Here is a 22418-nt window from a genome sequence, read left to right on the forward strand (position 1 = left end):
CCACCAGTTCACAGCAGAGCACAGGCTGATCTGGCAGAAATTCATGCTAATTAGCCTAATGACCATTTAGCCAGCTAAAGGTCACTTTTCCTTAAAATGTTTTACAAATCTGACTACCCTATTGAGTTGGCTATTTAATAACGGATTTCATTATTTTTCTAGCTAGTCCCATTCCCAAGACACAGGATTCACATTTAAATATGTACTCTGGTTCCCTATATAGGACAGCCAAGCCTGCTAAAGTAAAAATACCTTTTAGGGTCTTGTCAGGGTACAGACATGGTAATATTAATTTTCTACATGACTCACTTTAAAATGCTGTGCATTCTACGTTGTGGGCTACAAAGGATCACGTAGGGGTGACATATTGATATTTAAAAGGGAGGCTTTTACCTCTCAAAAGGGTTTATTTTAACATGACTCCGTGCAAACTACAATGGTAGGCCTGAAGGCATGTCTGCACTGCCACTAATTGTTGGCACAATAGGTGCTGCAGACCACTAGTAGCATTTAACTTCAGGCCCTGGGTAAATGTTGTACCATATGCTAGGGACTAAAATGCATGTTAAATATTCCTATTATGGTATGCTGATTCAACTATGTTTAAAGTGACAGCACAGGCACTGTACTATTGGTTAGCAGGGATAAAGTGCACTGAGTTCTACAGCTAACAAAAATATAGGGTCCTGCAAAAGGCGAACATTCTGGGGTGACTACGCAGAAAAGGCATGTCACATTTCCACATTATTACCACATTTCACCCACAGATTAACCCAAGTGAGTTACTGAGTGTGTCCCACTCTCTGGGAACTACTGGTTCCAGGGATTCCTAATTCCAGGTATAGAGGGAATACAAGACACCGGGATCAGAAAGGCCCTGATGAATGCGGTTGTGACCCACAATTGTGGGCACTTGACACGCAGCAGAAACATGTTAACAATTTGGCAGTAAGGAGGGGTGAAGGAACTCCTATCACTTTCAGGTCACCACCGTCCTTCACGGGTCTAGGAATACATTTTTTGCAAAAAGACACCACTAAACTAGTTTTCACATTTACTGCACTTCTTTCGGTGATCCCAGATTTGTTACTATATATCATTTGTTCAAGTTTGTATTGTCTTCCCCTCCCCTTCGCTCAACCCCAGGCGGGGGTGTACTGAAGCAAGCCCAATGATGAAGCATGTCACAATTTTTTGAGTGAGGGCAGTATTTTTTAACCGAGAACGTGCCACCTCTCTAAACCTCACTCGCTACTCCTCTGTGTGTGTGTACAGTTGTGATTGGGAATGCTGGAGTAGTGTATATTTGCCTATCCCCCCTTCCTTCTGTGAAAAAAGTACCTTGTAACCGAAACATGAAGTTGAAAAGGCAGTAGTCAGTCTGAGGCAGGAAAATGCTGAAACATTTTAAAAGATTATACAAATACGATCTGAGAGAGAGGAAAAGTTATCCAATACAGGTTGAGACCCATCAGACAGAGAAGGGATGGAGAGACCAAGAGACAAGAATGGAAAGAGAAAGCGGACAAAAGGGGATGGAGGAAGAGGACAACAGAGTAGGGAAAGAAGAGGAGAACATAAGGACAGAGAGAAGACAAAGCTAAATAATTTAGTAGCAACCTAAACAGTGCGATCAAATATTCAAAGCTTGCTTTGATCTCGCGTTAGGACCTTGCCTTGTACAAAAGTTTTCATGGGTGGGACTTTAGTTGCAAAACCTCATTGAAGTGCTATATAACTTGCAAGGCCCTACTCATCACACCCTATTCTCCTATTCAACATTTCCGCCAGGAGGCATCATATAAGTCCACAGCCGTACACGGGAGTTGGTCTTCGCCCCAAAAACTAAGTGAGATAGGGTACACTGCAGCTGATAATTCATGAAAGTTTGTGCGACTACGTGTCACTTTGTGATAGGGACTTAGAATGGGTCTTTAAAGGAGATCTCCAATAAAATGCAATTTAAAAAGACATTTCCTGGACATATTAAATACATTGTACGAATTACCCAAATTCTGAAACAGAAAATAACAAAAATTAAATGCCTTATAACATATTTTTGTTGTGGTACACTGCCTTTGCTCTCTCTCACAGAGAAGTGCAAGAGGGTGAAAAAGCTTAAATTATCTTGCAATTTAAAAAAAGAAAAATACAGAGGCTGACCTCACCTTTTTTCACCCAAGCTACGTCTTTTACAACTTCTGTATGTCCAGCGAGGGTCATGATGGGCTTCCCCTCAAGGGACCATATGCGAGCAGTTTTGTCGTAGGAGCCAGTCAGGATCCTGTGTAATAAGAGAGTAGAAGTAAAGCAAAATTCAATTATATAATGCAAATCCCTGTTAAAACATCATCTAATGTATTGTTTCCATTTACGGATATCAAATCTTTAAAACAGCTGCAAAGATGGTGCATGGCATGTTTCAGAAACCTTAGGGAGGGATTACATGTGTATAATCAACAAATGGAAAGAGAGGGAGCGGCAGATTTTATAGAGTCCTGTAAGGTATAAGAAACAGTTGTAGTAGTAAATATATTCCAGCTGTGTGGCTCTAGACCAAAACATCACAAGTTAAGAGCTGTTGTGGAAAGGATCAGTCGTAACTTAAGCTTTTCTTAGAAAGCTTGGTAAGTGCACTGCCTTGTTACTGTTGGGGGAAAAAAAAAATCAAAGAAGATTTTTTTTTAAAATCTTGCAATGTGGTGACCCAATGCTTTGCCACCTACTACACCACTCTCTACTCGGCGAAGCGATTGACCTTCCGATCTCCCCCGAGGAGGTTCATAATGCCATATAGCACATGGTGGCAGGTAAGACACCCGGACCGGACAGGCTCCCGCAACAGTTTTATGCATCCTACCAGGACACCCTGATCCCACCTCTGACGGAAATGTACAGAGAGGCAGTGGACTAAGGCTCCTTCCGTCCAGAGATGACCTGGCCACCAACGTGGTGATCCCGAAGTTTCAGCCGCTCTCGAATCGCTGCTCCAACTACCGCCCCATTTCTCTAATCAACTTAACTCAAAATTTTCGCCTCCGTCTTGGCCAATAGTATACGACCACACCTGGCTAAGCTGGTCCACCCAGACCAGTGTGGTTTTATGCCCTCCAGAGGGACTAGGCACTGCCTTCGACGCCTCCACCTTGCCTTAGCGAAATCGGCACCTCCAGACCCCCTACTTATCTCTCATTCTTTTGGACTTTGAGAAGGCATTTGATTCGGTAGACTGGAGTTACTTGGAGGCAGTGTTGGAGGAAATGGGTTTTGGGCTCCCCTTCCGCACTCTGATTAAGACGTGCTGCCGCCCTCGGGCTCAGGTTCTAGTAAACTGGGATCTGTCCCATCCCTTTCCTATCAGAAGGGGCACGAGGCAAGGGTGCCCTCTCGCCGCTTCTTTTCACATTGATCATGGAACCCTTTGCTTGTCTTGTCCGCTCCGACCGGTATCTTACGGGGTGGAGATGGCCCGGTCTTGTAGAGAACAAAATCGCACTCTAAGCAGATGACGTGTTGTTATTTTTAGCAGACCCTTCTCGATCGGGGCCCAGATGCCTTCGGGCCTTGACTCTCTTCGAACGCAATTCTGGCCTTCGGTTGAACCCGGCCAATTCCATCTTGATCCCTCTCCATTTCTCACGGGAGTACTTCGACTGGCAGTCGACGATACCTTTTCGGCGGCAGTCCTTCAAGTACTTGGGGATCTGGGTGGGCATTCTCCCCGACCTCGCTTGGTCGCTTAACATCACCCCGTTGGTTAAGCGGGTCCGTGCCAACCTCCTCAAACGGCAAAAGCTACAGCCAAACCCGCTCGGTAGGATAGCCTTGTTTAAAATGATGATTTTACTTGATCTAGAGTATGCCCCTCTACTTCCACAGAACTGGTTTCGGGAGATGGACAGCTTGGCCATTAAGTTTTTATGGAGAGGGCGGAGGCCCAAGCTGGCCCTGGTCCAATGCCGGATCCCACCTTTTGACGGTGGTCTTGTATCTCTATTATCTAGCGACTCAACTCCTTACCGTACACAATTGGTTTAATGGCGGATGGTCCGACCCGGCATATCACCTGGAGCTACACCCCCTGGGTCTGTCTGATATTCAGGGGATGCTATACGGGACACGGTCTCCCAAGCTCTTCGGAGGTCACACCCAGAGTATTCTTGTCCTGGCGGGCCTCTCTGCACCACACACATTGGTCAGGTAAGCTGACCCGGTATACTCCTCTGTGGTGCGGGACCAGCCTCCGAGAGGTTGCCAATCTTTCAGGATTCCAACCGTGGGATCTCATTGGAATCTCCCTGCTGGGTGACATCTGGAGTGGGACTCACCTACGCTTCTTCCAAGACTTGCAGACCCGATACTCCCTTCACCCATCCCAGTTCTTTCGCTATCTTCAACTACGCCATGCCCTCAGCTCCCATGTTTCAGAGGGTACCTCCTTACCTGAATACAGCCCACAGGAAGCCCAGGTCATGACCGGTAATGCAAATGCTACTTACCAGTATGCATCTGTTCTTGGCATGTAGGGCTGCTGACATTCATATCTGTGAATAGATCGCCGCCTAGTGTTAGGTCCGGATGATTGCACATTGTTGTCCTGGAAGAGTCTTCGAAGTATCACGAGATAGGTGGCTCCTCCCCTGGACTACAGTGCGCATGGGCATTGTCTCCATTCCCAGATTGTTTTTTAGCCATTGTGGCCAAGATGGAGTGAAACTTAGTGAATGAGGACCATGCTATGAGTATATATGTGAATACTGCAGCTGCTACAGGCGCCGGGGAGGAGGGCGGGCGATATGAATGTCAGCAGCCCTACATGCCAAGAACAGATGCATACTGGTAAGTAGCATTTGCAGTTCGAGGCATGTGGGCTGCTGAATTCATATCTGTGCATAGAATACATAGCAGTCCCTCCATTAGCGGCGGCCGCCCGTGCCAGCTGCAGCAGTTTGGAAAAGTGTCTTGAGAACAGCCTGCCCTACAGCTGCCTGCTGTTTGGAGTGCACGTCTACACAGTAATGCTTAGTAAATGTGTGTGTGGTAGACCATGTGGCTGCTCTACATATGTCCTCTAAGGGAATGTTTCCAAGGAAAGCCATAGAGGCCCCCAACTTCCTGGTGGAGTGGGCTCTTGGTGGAATGGTAAGAGTGCGTTTTGCCTTTGCATAGCAGATTTGAATACATTTCACGATCCACCTAGCAATACCAGCCTTGGAAATAGGGTTACCTTTGCGATGTGGCGCAAAGGCGACAAAAAGTTGCTTAGTCTTTCTAAAATCCTTGGTCCTATCAATGTAATATATTAGGGCCCGTTTAACGTCAAGGGTGTGGAGCATCCGCTCCGCCAGTGACTCAGGATTTTGAAAGAACACCGGCAACTCAATGGTTTGGTTGATGTGGAACTAAGACACAACCTTGGGTAGAAATTTAGGGTTAGTGCGGAGCACTACCCTGTTTGAATGAACTTGGAAGAAAGGCTCTTGGATTGTGAGGGCTTGCAGTTCACTAACCCTCCGTAGCGATGTAATTGCTACAAGGAAAGCCACTTTCCATATCAAGAACTGAATCTCGCAGGAATGTAGTGGCTCAAAGGGAGGACCCATCAGTCTTGTAAGAACCACATTGAGGTTCCATTCTGGAGCCGGTGGAGTCTGTGGCGGAATGACTCTTGAGGCCTTCCAGAAATGCTTTGATGGCAGGCACCTTGAAAAGTGAAAGGTGCTGTCTATTTTGGAGGTATGCGGCCATCGCAGACAGGTGAATGCGAATGGAAGTATAGGCCAGATTACACTTGTATAGATGGAACAGGTAACAGATGATGTTCTGAATAGAAGCATCCAGCGGATCAATGTTGTGGTTTGCACAATAGATGACAAACCGCTTCCATTTCGCCGCATAGCAGGCTCTAGTAGTGGGCTTCCTAGCCTCCCGAATGATGTCCATGCAATTGGGAGGGAGGTTGAGGTAGCCAAACTCTAGGACTTCAGGAGCCAGATCGCCAGGTTGAGCTGTTGCGGATCTGGGTGCTGAATGTCGCCATGGCTCTGCGTTAGAAGGCTGGGTCTGAGATGTAGCCTTTGATGCGGTACCACGGACAGTTCCAGAAACGTGGTGTACCCTGGTTGGCGAGCCCACGTTGGAGCAACTAGGATGAGAGTCATCGAGTGCTGCCTGAGTTTGCGTGCCACCAGCGGAATCAGAGGTGCTGGGGGAAAAGCGTACGCAAATTTGCCTGACCAGTTCATCCATATCGCATTGCCCTGCGACTGTGGGTGTGGGAACCTGGCGGCGAAGCTTTGGCATTTTGCGTTCTCCCTTGTGGCGAACAGGTCTATCTCCGGATGACCCCACCTTTGGAAGTACGGTTGGAGCACAGATGGATGTATCTCCCACTCGTGCATTTGGTGGCTGTGCCTGCTGAGCAGGTCCGCCATCTGATTGTCCTTGCCTGGGAGATGCTCTGCCATGAGGAAGATGTTCCTCTGAATGGCCCACTTCCACATGCTCTGAGCCAGATGAGACAGCTGCGGAGAGTGTGTGCCTCCCTGCTTCTGAATGTAGTACATGGCCGTCATGTTGTCCGTCCGGATCAACACGACCTTGTTGCACAGATGTACTTTGAATGCCTTTAAGGCCATGAAGATCGCCATCAGTTCCAGAACATTGATGTGCATCTTCCCTTGCTGTTGCGTCCATAGTCCCTGCACCGTGTATTGGAGTACATGCGCTCCCCATCCCTGGAGAGAAGCGTCCGTTGTCAGGATAATCTGTGGCACAGGCTCTTGAAACGGTCGGCCCTTGCAAAGGTTTTGTGGATTCCACCAATGCAGAGTTGTACGCCCGACCGCTCACCAACACTAGGTCTTTCAACTGGTTGTGAGCCTGCGTCCACTGACGTGCTAAGCACTCCTGAAGCGGACGCATATGTAGTCTCGCGTGCGGAACAATGGATATGCAGGAGGCCATCATGCCTATCAACTGCATGAACACTCTTGCTGGAAGCGAGTGTTGAGGTCTGAATTTTTGGATCAGCGATTGAATGCTGTCGATTCTCACTGAATTCGGCTGTGCTGTAGCCGCCAGAGTGTTTATGGTCGCACCCAGATACTGCCGTATGTGAGCGGGCTGGAGATGGGATTTTGGGTAATTCAGTGAGAACCCCAGATCGTGCAGAAGGTGAATGGTTTGGGACACGTGGTCGGCACACTGCTGGGCTGACTTCGCTTGAATAAGCCAGGCGTCCAGATAGGGGTAGACGTGAATGTTTTGACGTCTGAGATGCGCCGCCACCGTTGCTAGGCACTTTGTGAAAACCCTGGGTGCCGTGGTGACCCCAAAAGGCAAAACCTTGAACTGGTAGTGTTGGTTTTGTATGGTGAACCTGAGGTATTTTCGGTGTGAAGGATGTAGTGGAATGTGGAAGTACGCATCCTTCAGATCCAGAGTTGCCAGGTAGTCCCCCTGTTGAAGCAGTGGATGAACCTGCTGCAGCGTGAGCATGTGGAAATGCTCCGATAGGATGTAAAAATTGAGTGGCCTGAGGTCTAGGATGGGCCTGAGGGATCCGTCCTTCTTTGAAATCAGAAAGTACAGGGAGTAAACTCCCGCACCTCTTTCCTGCAAGGGCACAAGCTCTATTGCCCCTTTTTGCAGCATGACGTTGACTTCTTGCTGCAACAAGTGCAAGTGCTCGCCGGACATAGGACGGTTTTTTGGGGGTATGTTGGGTGGAGTGGATGTGAGCTCCAGACAATAACCGTATTGGATAAGTGTTCTGACCCACCTGTCCATGGTGATGGACGTCCACATGGGCAGGAACTGCTGGAGTCTCCCCCCGACCGGTGTTGTGTGGTCCGGGGGCAGTGACAAGGCGTCACTGTTTGTTGGCGGTGGAGGACCTGGAGCTGTTGTTCCCCCGTCCTCTGCCTTTGACGTTGTTGCCACGGTATCCACCCCGACCTTTGTTGGTATAAGAAGTTTGGGTGTTGCTTTTGTAGAATTGCGTTGACTGTGAAAGTTGACCCCTTGAGGTGCCTCTATTGTTGGAGCGACGAAAGGACCCACCCCGAAACTGCTGGGATTGCAAGGCACCCATAGACTTCGCAGTGTCGGTGTCCTTTTTCATCTTCTCGAGGGTGGTATCAACCTCGGGGCCAAACAGGTGGTCCGGGTTGACCGTTTGGTTCAAGATGGTAGTTTGAATGTCCGGCTTGAACCCAGATATCCTTAGCCATGCATGTCTACGAAGCAGAACGCTAGTGTTAATTGCTCGTGAGGCGGTGTCAGCCACGTCCAGAGCGCACTTAATGGAAGCATTGGTGATAAGCTTCCCCTCCTGTATCAACATCTCTGCCGCCTCTTTATATTGATTGGGTAAGTGCTGCAAAAGGGTCTCTAGAGTATCATAGTGTGCCCTGTCATAACGCGCTAGTAGCGCCTGTGTGTTGGATATGCGCCATATGTTGGCTGCCTGCGCCGCCACCCTCTTCCCAGAAGCTTCAAATACTTTTGATTCCTTGTCTGGGGGAGGAGCATCACCTGTAGTCTGTGAGTTGGCTTGCTTGCGTGCATTGGAGACAACCAGGGAATCCAGAGGCAACTGTCCTTTGATATAAGTAGGATCGGTGGGAGCTGCCTTGTACTTCTTGTCGATTCGTGGGTTGATGACTCTTGCCCGGGTGGGCTCTTTGAACACCTCAGCCGCATGTTTCAACACCCCTTTCAGCATTGGCAGAGTTTTTACAGTTTTTTCAGAGACCGAAAAGGTGTCAAAGAGGAAGTCGACATCCACTGGGTCAGCATGGAGATCGACGTCGTGATTGGCTGCCGCCCTCTCAATGAGGGCATTGAAAGCCGCAGAGTCCTCTGTTGGGGAGGTTTTGGCTGAGAAAAGCTGAGGCTCCTGCCCTGAATGCGGGTCCCGAGGATCGCCACCTGCAGACCATGGTTCAGTCACATCCTCTGGGTCTGAGTAGACGGGATAGCTATACTCATCCTCGTCGTTGCCGTCACCTTCCTCGACATGGGAATGAGTGGGTGAAAGTTCTTGAGCCTGTGGTGATACGGGCTCCATAAAGGCAGAGTCCATCTTTCTCTTGAGTGGAATCTTGTAAGGCTCTAATTGTGGTTCAGGGGTGATCTTTCTTTTGAGAAGAGAGCCTGCCCGTGTTGGCGTCGATGAAAACTTCTTGACGCTCCTCTTCTGTCAGTTGTGGTTGCCGTGGGCCAGGGACCACAAACGATGGCTTCGGCGTCGAAGACACCTTCACGGGCACTTCGGCCCCTGATTTTGCTGCGAAAGCTTTCGGCGCCGTCTTTGGTGGCAAGGTGAAAAGAATCGGCGTCGGCGCCTTCGCCGGTTTCTGTAGAGGCTTGGGCGGCACAGGGTCCTTTGGCTCGACTGCTGCGGCCCCCTCCCTAATACGTTGAAGGGACTCCGTAACCTTTTTAGTGAACGAGGCGGAGGGACGCGCCGGCTCGAGAGAGTCTTTTGCAGCTGGTTTCGGGGTGGCGACCGACGATGCGCTCTTCGGAGTCAACGGCGTTGCCACCTTGGCTTTGTCGAGTGGAAGCGAGGCAGTGAGGGACTTGGGGTCGTCCTGCCGCTTCCTTGTGTCGAGAGTGGACTTCTTATGGTCGTCGACCTGCGTCTTGGGATCGAGTCGACCCTTATTTGCATCGACCGTCTTCGGCGCCGATGCAGCTGCGTCGGTCCCTTTAACCTTCGGCTTCGATACAGTAGCCTTTGGGTCGGCCATCTTGGCGTGGCTGTTGAGTTCGACGGCCATTTTAGATTTCTTCGCGCCGAGGCCTCCGAAGTGTTCGGCCCGACCAGCGGGATCCGAGCTTTCGGTTTCGATACGACTGGCGTCGAGACTGTTGGTTTCACTTTCAGTTTTGGCTGTACCGGGAGTGGCGCCGTATCAATGTCCATGGCCGGGCCGGAAGGCGGAGCCGTGGGACGTGTATCAAGGTCTTGGGTAAGGCCCGAAGGCGATCCCTCGACCTGGGCCTCATAATGGCGGATGGCCCCGGAGTCAGTCTGAGGAAGCTCCTCGTCCGAGCTATCCTCTACGGTGGCAAGGGCCCCGTCGTCGTCCCCTACCTCCTCGACGACTTCATCGAAATCCTCGTCCTCCGCGTCGTAGTTGACCTCGACCTCCGACGCTGGGTTAGATTCCGTGATCTCTTGGATAGCGTCGTCCCCGACATCCTCAGCCTCGAAAATGTCTGTAGGAGGTGGTGCAGATCGCTGGGCCTCCAGGCGCGCAGCTCGGCGGAGCTTGAGTGTCTTTTTGGACCGGAACTTGGATCAGGCCATACACTTGGCCTCGTCGTGGTCCGGCGACAAGCACTTGTTGCACACCGGGTGTACATCGATATGCGGATACTTCGAGGCACACACCGGGCACCGCTTAAATGGACTTCGTTCCATGATGGAAGAGGTTGGAGCGTCGAGTAGGCCCGTCCGCGCCGAAAGCACGCGGAGGGGCAATGTCGGTTCGGAGCCGAGGAAATTACGAACCCGAACGAGAGACAATACCGACGCAAGTCCTAAAGACCTTTTGGTCTTGAAGAAATAAGTTAACAACTATCGATTCCGACAGAGGGAACCGAACACATCCGAACCCAATGGCGGAAAAAAACAATCTGGGGATGGAGTCGATGCCCATGCGCACTGTAGTCCAGGGGAGGAGCCACCTATCTTGTGATACTTCGAAGACTCTTCCAGGACAACAATGTGCAATCATCCGGACCCAACACTAGGCGGCGATCTATGCACAGATATGAATTCAGCAGCCCACATGCCTCGAACTCTGGGGGAAGAGGGGGGGAAATCGCCTGCATCTACCGATCCCTTACAAACAACAACCCCAATTCCCTATCTCACCTCCGGGCTACATGGGGGTCTTAGAGGACGCAGACTGGAGAGACGCATTGATGGCCCCCAAAACAATTAGTCTCGGCCAGGCTTTGCCTAGTCCAAGTATATTACCTTCACACTGCTTACCTCACGCCACTGCGCCTCCACCGCAATGCTTCCTGTCCCCGCTGCTCTCACCCTCAGGCAGATTTCTATCACATGGTATGGCTCTGCTCTGAGATCACAAGGTATTGGGAATAGTAACCGGGGAACTTGCGAAGGTCTCAGGCTGGGAGGTCTCTCTCACTCCACTGAATGTGATCTTGGGCATTTCCGAGGGGCTGGATGGTACCAGGGCTGAGAAACTGTTCCTCAACACTGCCCTGATGGTGGCCAAGAGGGACATAGCGGCTCATTGGCTGAACTCAGATCCACCTACAATGGCCCGCTGGCGTAGGGGAGTGGACTGGTGCACGGCACAGGAACGGCCCCTGTATGCAGCCAGAGGGTGCCTGCAAAAGCTTTGTCAAATGTGGGGCAAATGGGTGGGGAGGAATAAAGGGAAGGGGTTTCGATCACGCAAATACGGACTGTCGCTGGACTGTCGCTACCTTCTTTATGTTTGAAAGCTGTACATGCGGCTGTGATGTGCTTTCGTCTAAATTTTGGCTTACATATTGTGACCTTGATTGGTGGTGTTATTTTTGCTGCAATTTCATAACATCAAAAAAAAAATCTTGGGACGGACAAAGTAATCATAGTGTAAGTCCACTGCCTTGTAGCAGTTAGAAAGATGGGCTATTTCAAATGTGCTAGAAAAACGTTTTCAATCCAGATCTATGCATTCCTGCAACCAATTATGACATGGTTACATTCACGAGTTGCACAAGACTAGCTCTTCTAAGTAAAGGAACAAGACAGTATTGAAGCAGTCCATGATTGGTAACTATCAATGGCTGGAGCTGAGAAACGTCACCACAGGACAGTAAGATTGCTGAATCAAGAGGCCCCTTTCATTCTAGTTTCTAATAAAAAGAATAGTGATTTGCAGCTTGGACCACTATAGCTTCATACGTTGCTCACGTTCTGGGATCTAGAGGTTGGGAAGGAAAGGTGGATTTGTCACTCAAACCTTTTCATTGTATCAACAATGGAGGTCACGCTAATATGACTATTGGGGCACCACAATGCTTCATACACCAGTGCAATCTTTCATTATGTGTTTAGAACCCGCCCTAAGGTTCTATGTAGGTGGGATATGATTTTATGACCAGTGCAATGTCAAATGTGTATCAATATACACTCATTGTGCTAAACTTAGGAAGCATGCATCATTTGGAAATGCACTTGCTGTTTATACATTACCAAGTAGTATTTAGACGAGATAATGGTCTGTAGATTGTAGTTATTCAAATTAAATGTGTGTCCTGCATTTTTGTGTACTTCTTTTTGTGTCTTTATCAATAAAGTAATGTTGTGAGAACATGCAAGAAGTCCAAGCTGCTGCTCAGCATTTGTCCCGAAGAGGTACAACCTGAGTTCATGTGGACAAGTCTGTAGCTCAGACATCAAATGCAGTGAATTCATATTTACAGAATTGTGTACATTTTGATTTCTACTTTGCTACTTCAGTCATGGCCAAGGCCTTTCTTTGTATTAATAATATAGGAGAAATAAACTACTGCTTTATCTTCATACGGTCTAGCGGCCTGCCCAGATAAAGCACTGAATACACATCGGGCTCCAGAGGGGTGGGGATTCTACTTAAGTGCACATTCCCTTTTATACATCACAATGTAGTGACGGATGACTTGGGTAGATACGTAGGGCTGAGTGGGACGTGGAAGGGGCTGAAAATACACCTCTGCTCAGTTTATTCACCTCTAGGGCTACAATCCGCAACGTTAGGCACACTAGGCACCACCCTATTACAGTTACCAGAAGGGCGACTTATTATGGAAGGAGGTATGAATGACAATCTCGACCGACCTAGTTACGCTGGGCAGAACTCAGGGGGGCTTGAGTACTCCAAGGCACGTTGACCAACATAAAGGGTTTCTAAATGCATTGGAACCGGGAGACGTATGGAGGCATCAAAATCCCATGGTGAAACTGTACACGCACCTTTTGGCAGGGATAGGTAGTCTCTCCAGAATAGATTTCATTATTACACAAGTAGCAGAACCGGGGGAGTTCAGGGAGGCGGTCCACGTTGTGGAAGTAAAATTAGAAGGCCCAAGGAGGGACTACACGTTACCGCCTAGAATAAAACCCTGAGGCTGACGTCAGACGCCGAAGTCGAGAGCGGTGAGACAGACAGAGTGCCGGATCCTGAGCGGACACCCGGCAGGACCATGAAGTAAAACCTCCTGCGCCAACTGCGATTCACTCGCGCCACCTCCGTCCATGAGAAACAGTACCGGGCATCTCTACCACAAGTTCGAATCATCTGCGAAAAATTCCGCCTTGAGATACACAATCACAGTGCCCTTGAGAAAAAGAACACTGTTGCTCCGCAAAAGCTACATTTCAGTACAGGACAGTTTCCAGTCCAGGTCCTGAGGAGAACCCCTAAATAACATGTGGGTTCGAAACGCGTTGACACGATACTGGAACAAGATTCAGGAAGGGCATGTCAGGACTCCAATTGTAGATCAATTCTACCTGATGTTCGACCCTAGTAGTTGCCAAGTTCTAGTATAATCAAGCGAGCAGGCTAGCAAAAATACCGAATGGCCCCTTGCTGGTTTGTAGGTGGTATATCAGGGCTGGTGCCTTAAACATTCAATGAAAATAGGCATTTTTTGTCTGTGTTTTTGTATATATTGTGTAAATGTAAATATGTCTCATTCACAGTGATTGTTTAATTTAGGTTTTGAAAAGTGTAATTTTATGTGAATTTTTACTACTGAAATGGTATCATTCTCTAGACATATATGAATGAAGTTTTTGAAAAATGAAAAAAAGAGTAAAAAATACTAAATGAAAAGTGTGTCCGCTTAGATCAATTGGGTAAGTGGTACTAGACTTTGTTTTTATAATCTATCTGGCCAATGTTTTTGCTGTTTCAATTTGAGTGGTCTAGGCCAGATAGTATATAGACCCAAGCCTTCTTTGTTTCCCTTCTTAGAATAGAACCCTGGCACTTCAGGGATGAGGACTTCCGGGAGGTAATGCGGACCGAAGCAGAGCAGTTCTTTGCAGAAAATCTCGAGCCAGTCGATTCGGCCGTGACTCTTGGGAGGCCTTCAAAACGGTCATCAGAGACAGAGTCCAATTTAAAACATGGCATCAATAGGAAAGAAAAACAGGCCAAATGTATGGGGCTTGAAACCGATATATTTCAGCTGGAGGCAGGGGTAGTGGGTGAAAACCAACAGGCAAGAGCAGGGAGGCACCCCCTCCGTATCAGACAGAAGGAACTAAGGGACCTGGAGGTAGAAAGAGCTAGAGCACTTTCCAGATCAACACAATATAAGCTTTATGACATAGGGGATAAGGCTAACAAACTCCTAGCGTGGTTGGAAAGGAGGCGGGGAGGGTGGGTCCTCGGGCATACCGATGAGAGAAGGAAGCAGAGTGTATCAGGTGCTCAAATAGCAGAAAGTTTAGCTCGCTATTATGAAGAGGTCTACTCATCCCAATCCTCACTGTAGAGCCTTCCTGAAAGATATGTCCATGCTGCGCATCGGTGATGAGGATTGTGCACGCCTTGACCAAGATTTGGAATTAGAAGAGGTTAAAGCAGCAGCTAGAGCCCCTCGATCTGATATGGCAGCAGGACCTAATGGTCTGCCAGTGGAATTATATAAGGCTATGTTGGATGAAATGGCAGAACATATGTAAAAGATGTTTAACCAGGCAGTAAGCTGCCGGTAGATTAGTGTATGGCGGTAATAACTGTAATATTAAAACCAGACAAATCACCATCGTGCTGCAGGTCTTACAGACCAATTTCTCGGTTAAATTTTGAAGCCAAAATCACGACTAAGCTTTTGGCCACAATACTGATAGGAGTGATAGAGACGCTCATACACCCGGACCAATCGAGATTCATGCCGCATCGTAGTACCAGGTTGAATCTACGTCAACTGTTTGGGATACTACATGTCACGCAGACGCTAAGGAGCAGGTAGCCCTCCTTTCCCTAGATGAGAGTATGGCCTTCGACAGTGTGGAATGGAACCATCTTTATGCGGTATTGGGGCACTGTGGCTTGGGCCCTAAATTTATCGCCTGGGTTAAACTCCTCTATAATCAACCCCTAGTCAGGGTAAGGGTCAACGCTACAGTTACACGAGCCTTTCCCCAGCAGAGAGGCACCAGACAGGGCTGCCCGCTATCTCCTTTTCTGTTTGCTGTGGCCCTGGAGCCGCTGGTAGCGTGGGTTTGACAGGATCCTATGATATGGGGGATCCCGATCGGGGAAGAATGGGAAGATCGCATATCTCTTTATGCGGGCGACATATTATTTGTGAGGAGACCTAGGGAATCAGTTGACCGCATTTTACAGATCTTCTGAATATTCGGAGAGTACTTTGGGCACCGCATCAAATGGAACAAATCATTATTCCCTTTATAGGGAGGGCCCCCAGCCCTAACCTCTAGGTACTCGGTGCCGATGAACGACCAAGACTACAAGTATCTAGGGATCTATATTACGCGGGACCAGAGGGAGTTCTATACTCAAAATCTAGAGTGACAATTAGACAAGCTCATCACAGATGCTAAACACTGGCGCACATTACCGTTGATGGGCCGTGCCGCCACGTTTTAAAATGATGGCACTCCCTCGCCTATTATATATGCTGCAAAACTCACCATTTGAGGCTTCCCCTAGCTTCTTTAAGAGCGGAGTCAGAAATTAGGGCACTACTGTGGAGTGGATCAGCCCCACGTATTGCTTTGTGTAAACTTCAGAGGGGGGTCTATGATGGAGGACTGGCGGTGCCAGGTATCAGAGGTTATCATTGGGCCGCACAATTGGTAAATGTGAATGGCTGGATGTTTGGGGAATGATCGGAACCAGCCTACAGGTTAGATAGAGTGGCCATGAGTCCACGTGGACCGCAGACATGACTCTACAAAACACAAGTGGATAGACTCCTTCCAACACATATGCGAACGGTAGTAGAAGTGTGGAAGACTGCCACAAAATATCTGCGGTGGGATAAAAAAACTCTCGGTAACGCCTCCTCTCTGGGCAGGGGACTCCCTTAAAAACGTGGGCAGACTACCTGGATACGCCAAATGGGAATTGTTGGGAATAGAGACATTGAGAGACATCTGGAGAGGTGGAGCGTATGTCACCTTCAAAGAGCTGCAGCAGGACTGCTCGATGGGACAGGGGGAATGGCTACGCTACCTGCAACTAGGCCACGCGCTTAGGAAACACATCAGGGAAGGAGAAACTATTGTAATAGCAGGCCCGCTGGAGGATCGAATACTCACAGAGCAGATAAAAGACAATTTCCATATTTTACAGGAAAATAATAAACTATGCCCCAGACCCCACGACCGGACTCAGACAGACATGGGAACAAGATGTCAGTACATTAGAGGATGAACAATGGGTTGGCAGCAACAGTGGCCAAACGGAACATTGCTAGGAAGGGGCAGCATCCTCCCCAAAATTGTAGGAATGGGAAAATGACCTTGATTGGTGCTGGCAAGCCTTGATTGGTTATGGCAAGCCGAGTCAGTGATCTATAAAAGTAGAGGGTGCCCCAAGAAAGGAGAGAAAATTTGTGAAGCTTGGCGAGTTTGGGACTTTAAGAGGGATGTAGGGAACACTTTTATGCTTTATGGATGTGGACTTTCATTTGTCATTAGAAAAATCAAATGTAAAACAAGATTGATGTTACAATATGTAAGGTCTTTGAATTTACAAACATGTCATGCTTTAATAAAAAGAGTTAAACTAAAAAAAATACATGTAACTCCTGTTCTTCCGTGATAGTACCGCTCATAGGTTCATATGCTTAATCATTCTCCGTCAGAGAACCTCAGAAATCGTAAAATAAACAGTGTTAAAATGGCCACAAGCTCAAAAAATGATACAAATATCCAATGAATGCAAAGCAAACTTTGTTCAATGAAACCAGTTGAGTTAGACTGCTTTGCCTAGTAAAGAGTCATCCGCTGTATTCCAATTTAGGCAGTAGTGCTTGATGAATGGGTCTCTGCTCTTCCACGGAGTTGATTGGCAGATGAAGGTGACAGCAAAGTGCCTCTGTTACCAACATGCCTCTAGAAGAACACGTTGCCAATATCTTCAAGGCATCACTTAGCTTTCTTGTAGCAGAAAGTAACGCACAATACAAGCCAGTGGGCAATGCCCTGCTTAGAGAGTAAAGTGACCAGATAGGTTACTCTGCCAATCTTTAGCAACACCTAGCCAACAAATCCTAAGTGCGCACGGTTTACTTTACATAATTTTTAATTATTTATATTTTATTTCATAGCTTTTCATCATGTCCTAAAAGCGACACAAGTGTAGCACTTTTGTCACCTTCAATACATACAAATCAAGAAATAAAAAAAATATATATATATATATATATATAATACAGACAATGAACATCAATACTAGACATGAACACCATGTAAAAAGTAAAATGCCTCCAAACAGTGCTCCAGTCCTTGGGTAATACATATACATGAATAAACAAGCAGACAGAAAATGGTTCCAACAAGTCCTGCTGAGTGGCGTGGCTCTGTGTTCCCTGATTGCTCAGACTGATCAATGCGCTGAATTAAATTGCAGTGGAGTTCTCAAGTTCGTCTGTGTACATTGTAGCGTTGGCTGGATACTTCAGAGGGGCTCCCCTGAGCAGCCAAGCTTGTGCCGGTACGGTCTCGGTTTCCTCCATCTGTTCAGCTACTTACTTAGTCCGCCATGGACGGCGGACGGAGTAAGGAGCTGAACAGCGCATTGATCAGTCTGAGAAATCTGGGAACACAGAGTCACGCCACTCACAGTGTGAGAGTCCACATGCCTTCTTATGACCAGTCCATAGGTTCTTTGGAACAACGAATATGCACAGTAAAGGCCACTTCCAGTTCACGTCCTGAGGAGAACCCTTAAATAATCTCAGGGTTCAAAACGCGTTGACTCTGGGCTGAAGCAAGAATAGTAGTGGGGCGCTTCAGGGAAAGATTAATAGGATGTATTCCCTTCTGGTGAATCGACCCCTTAGATTGAGTAGTCTTCAGCTCAGCAAACAAGCAAGACTTGTTGGAACCATTTTCTGTCCGCTTGTTTATTCATATATATGTATTACACAAGGACTGGTGCTCTCTAAAAATCTTTGGAGGCATTTTACTTTTTACATGGTGTTCATGTCTTGTATAGATGTTTATTGTCTGTATTATTTTTTTTTTGATTACTTGATTTGTATGTATTGAAGGGGACAATAGTGCTACACCTGTGTCGCTTTTGGGATGTGATGACAAGCTATGAAAAACAATATAAATATTTAAAAATGTTGTAAAGTAAACAGTGCGCACTTAGGATTTGTTGGCTAGGTGTTGCTAAAGATTGGCAGAATTATCTGGTCAATTCTTTGTTTTGCAAGTTAGAGTGGTCCAGGCCAGACAGTGATAGGACACAAGCCTTTTTGTTTTGCCTGCTTAGACACTAGCCAGCCCCTGCCCAGGTAGCCAAAAGATACAAATAGTTTGTTGGGTTTTTGTACATCAATTATTTAAGATGTATAAAATCTGAGGCACCTGTGAACATTTAGCCTGTGTAAGGCTCTACCAGCTTGCACTGAGCGGTTTGGTAAGAATAGCAAACAAGTTTATTCAATTGACATCTGAAAGTACTTTGAGCATGGACTTGGAGAGTTTCTCCATTATGAAGAGCAAATATTGTTTCTTACTCTACAGGTTTGGAGCTCCCCCGCTATTCTTGCAGAATGCAAAGTAATGAGGCCTTCCATAAGAATTATTTGGCATCTGCCTTATGAATGGATTCCAGGGGTAGTAGCACACATTAATGGAGCACTGAGGTCAGTTTCCATGGCATCAGAAGGCATCGGACCAGGAGTAAGTCTGAATTATCCCTTCATGAACCATTTTATAATTCTTTGAGAAAACAAGGATGGAAACTCACTGGATTGTCTTTGATGTTACGCCCAGATGGTGTATTTAAGGCCTTCTCTGGATAAGTGGAGTAGATACGGCAGCATCTGATGTGGCTGCACAGTCGGGATACAGTCCTGTACTCTTGCACCAAAAGCCGAGCTTGTAACTCTTGGGTCGTGAGCATGGGTGCATGCTTGCACCAGTATTACCCTGCAATCTGCAGCGACGTCTGGATTCTAGTTAGGAACCAATGTATGTGAAGTGCAATGCACAATTATTATTCACAAATATTAATCCAATTCAGTCTTGTGCTGTTCAAAGTACTCTTTATTTTGCTTGTGAAAGAAGCAGAACACGCAACGCATTTAGTTCACTACATGTGAACATCATCAGAGCTTGAGTATTAACCGTCAAGATGTATATATAATAAGCAATATAGGTTATTAAACTCCTATTCAATGAGACCTCATGGTTTGAGGATGAATACTTTGCCTCATCATTGTTGTAAGAGAAGGATAGGCCAGCTTGATAAATGCTGTTCGATGTCTCACAGACCAGAGGCAACTGCCTTCATCAATGAATCACGAGAATCGTCAGTTACAGTTTAAGAGATGAAAAACAATTGAAAAAGAAAAAAAAAAACGTAAGGCATAGCAAAGACAGGATGCAGTAAATGTTCAACCCACGCGCCCTCCCTGCGTGCCCACTCGCCCACCTGTAGCATAGAATACAAACACATTACGACGCCATGTACATATCATGCCAACTGCCATTGTTCATAGTCCATCCCCTCACACTGTCGAGAGGGTGGCCTCCTCAGGCGGTGGGTCCAAGTCCAGACCCCGATAATCCGCCCACCGTTTCCAAATTTTGAAATGCTTCCTGGGACATCCCCTTGCAATAAATACGGGCTGTTCCATACCCATGCAGTAGTCCATTCTGTTCTTCCAGGCTGTGTGCGATGGGGCACGGGGGGCCTTCCAAGCTCTTGCGATATCACGTTTCACCAGTGTAAACCCCAGCAGCATTAGGTGACGCTTATACCCGTTTCCCCCAACCACAGCCATGACGTGCAGCAGCGCTAGCTTAGGGTCTCTCTGAATCTCCCAGGACAAAACTTCGACTAAGCAACGATGGACCCCATTCAAAACCTCTGCAGCGATGCACACTCCAAAACTGTGTGTAGTAGTGTGCCTACCGCTAGGCCACAACGAAGGCATTCGGGGGACACTACCAACCCCGCCTTCCATAGGCGCTGTCGGGTGTAGTATATGCGGTGCAAATAACGGAACTGAATAAGTCGCAGGCGCGTGGAGATTGCTGCCCCCCTAGGACTTTCAAGGGCCTCCATCCAGTCCTCCTCATCCAAGTCCCCGACGTTCCGCTCCCAGTGGGCTTTAAGCCGCTCTGGTCCGAGGAGCAGTGGCGCACCAGCATCTGATAGATACGCGATAGCTTCTTGTCTGGCAGCTCTCCCACTCATAGCATGATTTAATAGCGAGGAATCACACTACGAAACCCGTCTGTGAAGTGGGTTAAGATGGGAAGGATGACAGAGCCTCTAAGGAGTTGGTTTCTTTAGAGTGGTCTTGGATGCAGAGTGCTCTGAAGCATTTTTTTGGTGCCTTATCAGACAAGCTTTTGATTTCTTTCTTCTGAGAGGCAGATTCAGCCGTTATGCTCCAGGATTTTTAAATGCTTCCCTTTATGGTCCATCTTCATGCAAGAGCTTGGTGGAGATTTGCTGATGAAATCATCATGAATATTCCAAAACAATATTAACATCAATTATAGAATAGGTTAATCACAACACAGTGTAATATACAATGAATCTTCATCTGCAAATCCCATTTATTTTTTGCATTGCCCTATGCATTTTGGGACAAAAGTCACTTCCCCAGGAGCAATGTAATGAAATCTTTAATCTTTCCAACAAGAGAAAGGTCATCCAATCCTTCTTTTGTTAATCCAGTGTCGTAAACCTTGGTCTAGATATGTGTGTGCAAGATCACCTTCGCCTGTCTGTATCAACCAGTTTTCACCTGATCATCATCATCCTTTCTGGTGCAATTCAACATTCTATAACCAGTATTTTGGCTTAACTGGATTTATGTTTTGTGTTTAAGAAATCAACAATTGGAATGTCTAAATGTATACAGACAAAAAAGTTATGTGTAGGGAGCTACCCTTTCTGTCAGGAAAAGGAAAAAAGTTATGTGTAGGGAGCTACCCTTTCTGTCACCTTGTACCAGCACCTACAAACAACAAACAGGTGTTAGTGATTAGTCAAAATGAACCAATCTGTGACAAGTATAAATATCAGACACAAGGTAGTCTCATTATATGGAAAAGACTCAAGAGACAAGGAGGACGCCACGCAGCTCAGCTCCCCTCACCAAGTAAGAAAAAACAGGGTTCTGTTAGCGCTGCTAGGAGAAGAATGTTTTCTTTAAAGGAAACAGACTGTTCTAACTCAGCCTTAAAATTTATCCCTTCCTAGTAAATACAAGTCAAGTCAAAAGGCCTCTACCAAAAGATCAACATCCCCATGAGTGAGGTAAACTACTGGTAACTCCAAAATATCTAATAAGGTAAGGAAAATAATAGGAAGGTGATAATTCAGATGAAATTAAGGAGCAATCAAGATACACTAACAAAGATTATCCCATCCCTAGACGGAGCAGGGGCGTGAAGTATTCAACCCATAAGAAAGGGAGCTCCCAGAGGCATCCTCCTTACAACTAAAGTAAGAATTGGAAATAAAAACCGGTGAGGAGCACATATGTAACTTTTAGACTGAACAGGAGTTAGTCATAAAAAAGAAAAAAGTGAAGATATATAAATGTTTTCTCTTTACTTTATAGTACTGAAGTGGTTAATTTCCAAAGTCTCCAAAGAAAAACTAAGAACATTGATTGAGAGGAAATCCCATATAGCTAAAGGGAACGAAAGTATGAGCAGATGCTAAACAGACTCATATGATCAAAAGGGTCCAGGGAATACCACCTGGGTAAGTTGGATAACTAAACTGGTTGGGAGGAAAAGGGAAAGAAATCTCATTCCAGACCTTAGGGTTACATTTAAATGACCGACAGTGGGATACAATTGAAAAATTACCACAGAGCAAAAGGGAAATGAATCCTATTTCAGACCTCAGGGCTATATGAAAATGACCGACAGTAAGATCTCAGAAAGGAGTGGGATAAGGGACTGTCCAGCAGAGGAAATATGAAACTGAGTTAGTCATCTACTACTGGTGTAAAATAATATCACCATACCACCACCAAGCCTAGAAGTTAATCAATTTACAGATAAATGTAGAAAGTATAACAACAGCGTTGTGACAAATCTTAAGTTGGGATGTGCATAAGAGACTTTAGAGGTTACCAAATGTTAGGTTTATCAAATGCTGTATTGAGTATATGTAACTGAATCTAGTAGATGGGACCTAATGAAACATATTATG

General features: G+C 46.8%; 1 protein-coding gene across 1 annotated transcript in view; it reads right to left on the reverse strand.

Annotated features, from left to right (window-relative positions):
- The window catches only part of WDR12 (WD repeat domain 12), a 285666-nt gene that overhangs the window by 155468 nt on the left and 107780 nt on the right, over positions 1 to 22418 (reverse strand). Inside the window, exon 5 of the mRNA XM_086955270.1 lies at positions 2169 to 2284. Coding sequence (XP_086811396.1) covers positions 2169 to 2284 — 116 coding nt within the window. The remainder of the gene's footprint in view (positions 1 to 2168; positions 2285 to 22418) is intronic.

This window comes from Lissotriton vulgaris, chromosome 2_1 (genome assembly GCF_964263255.1).
Source record: "Lissotriton vulgaris chromosome 2_1, aLisVul1.2, whole genome shotgun sequence".
NCBI classification, from domain to species: domain Eukaryota; kingdom Metazoa; phylum Chordata; class Amphibia; order Caudata; family Salamandridae; genus Lissotriton; species Lissotriton vulgaris.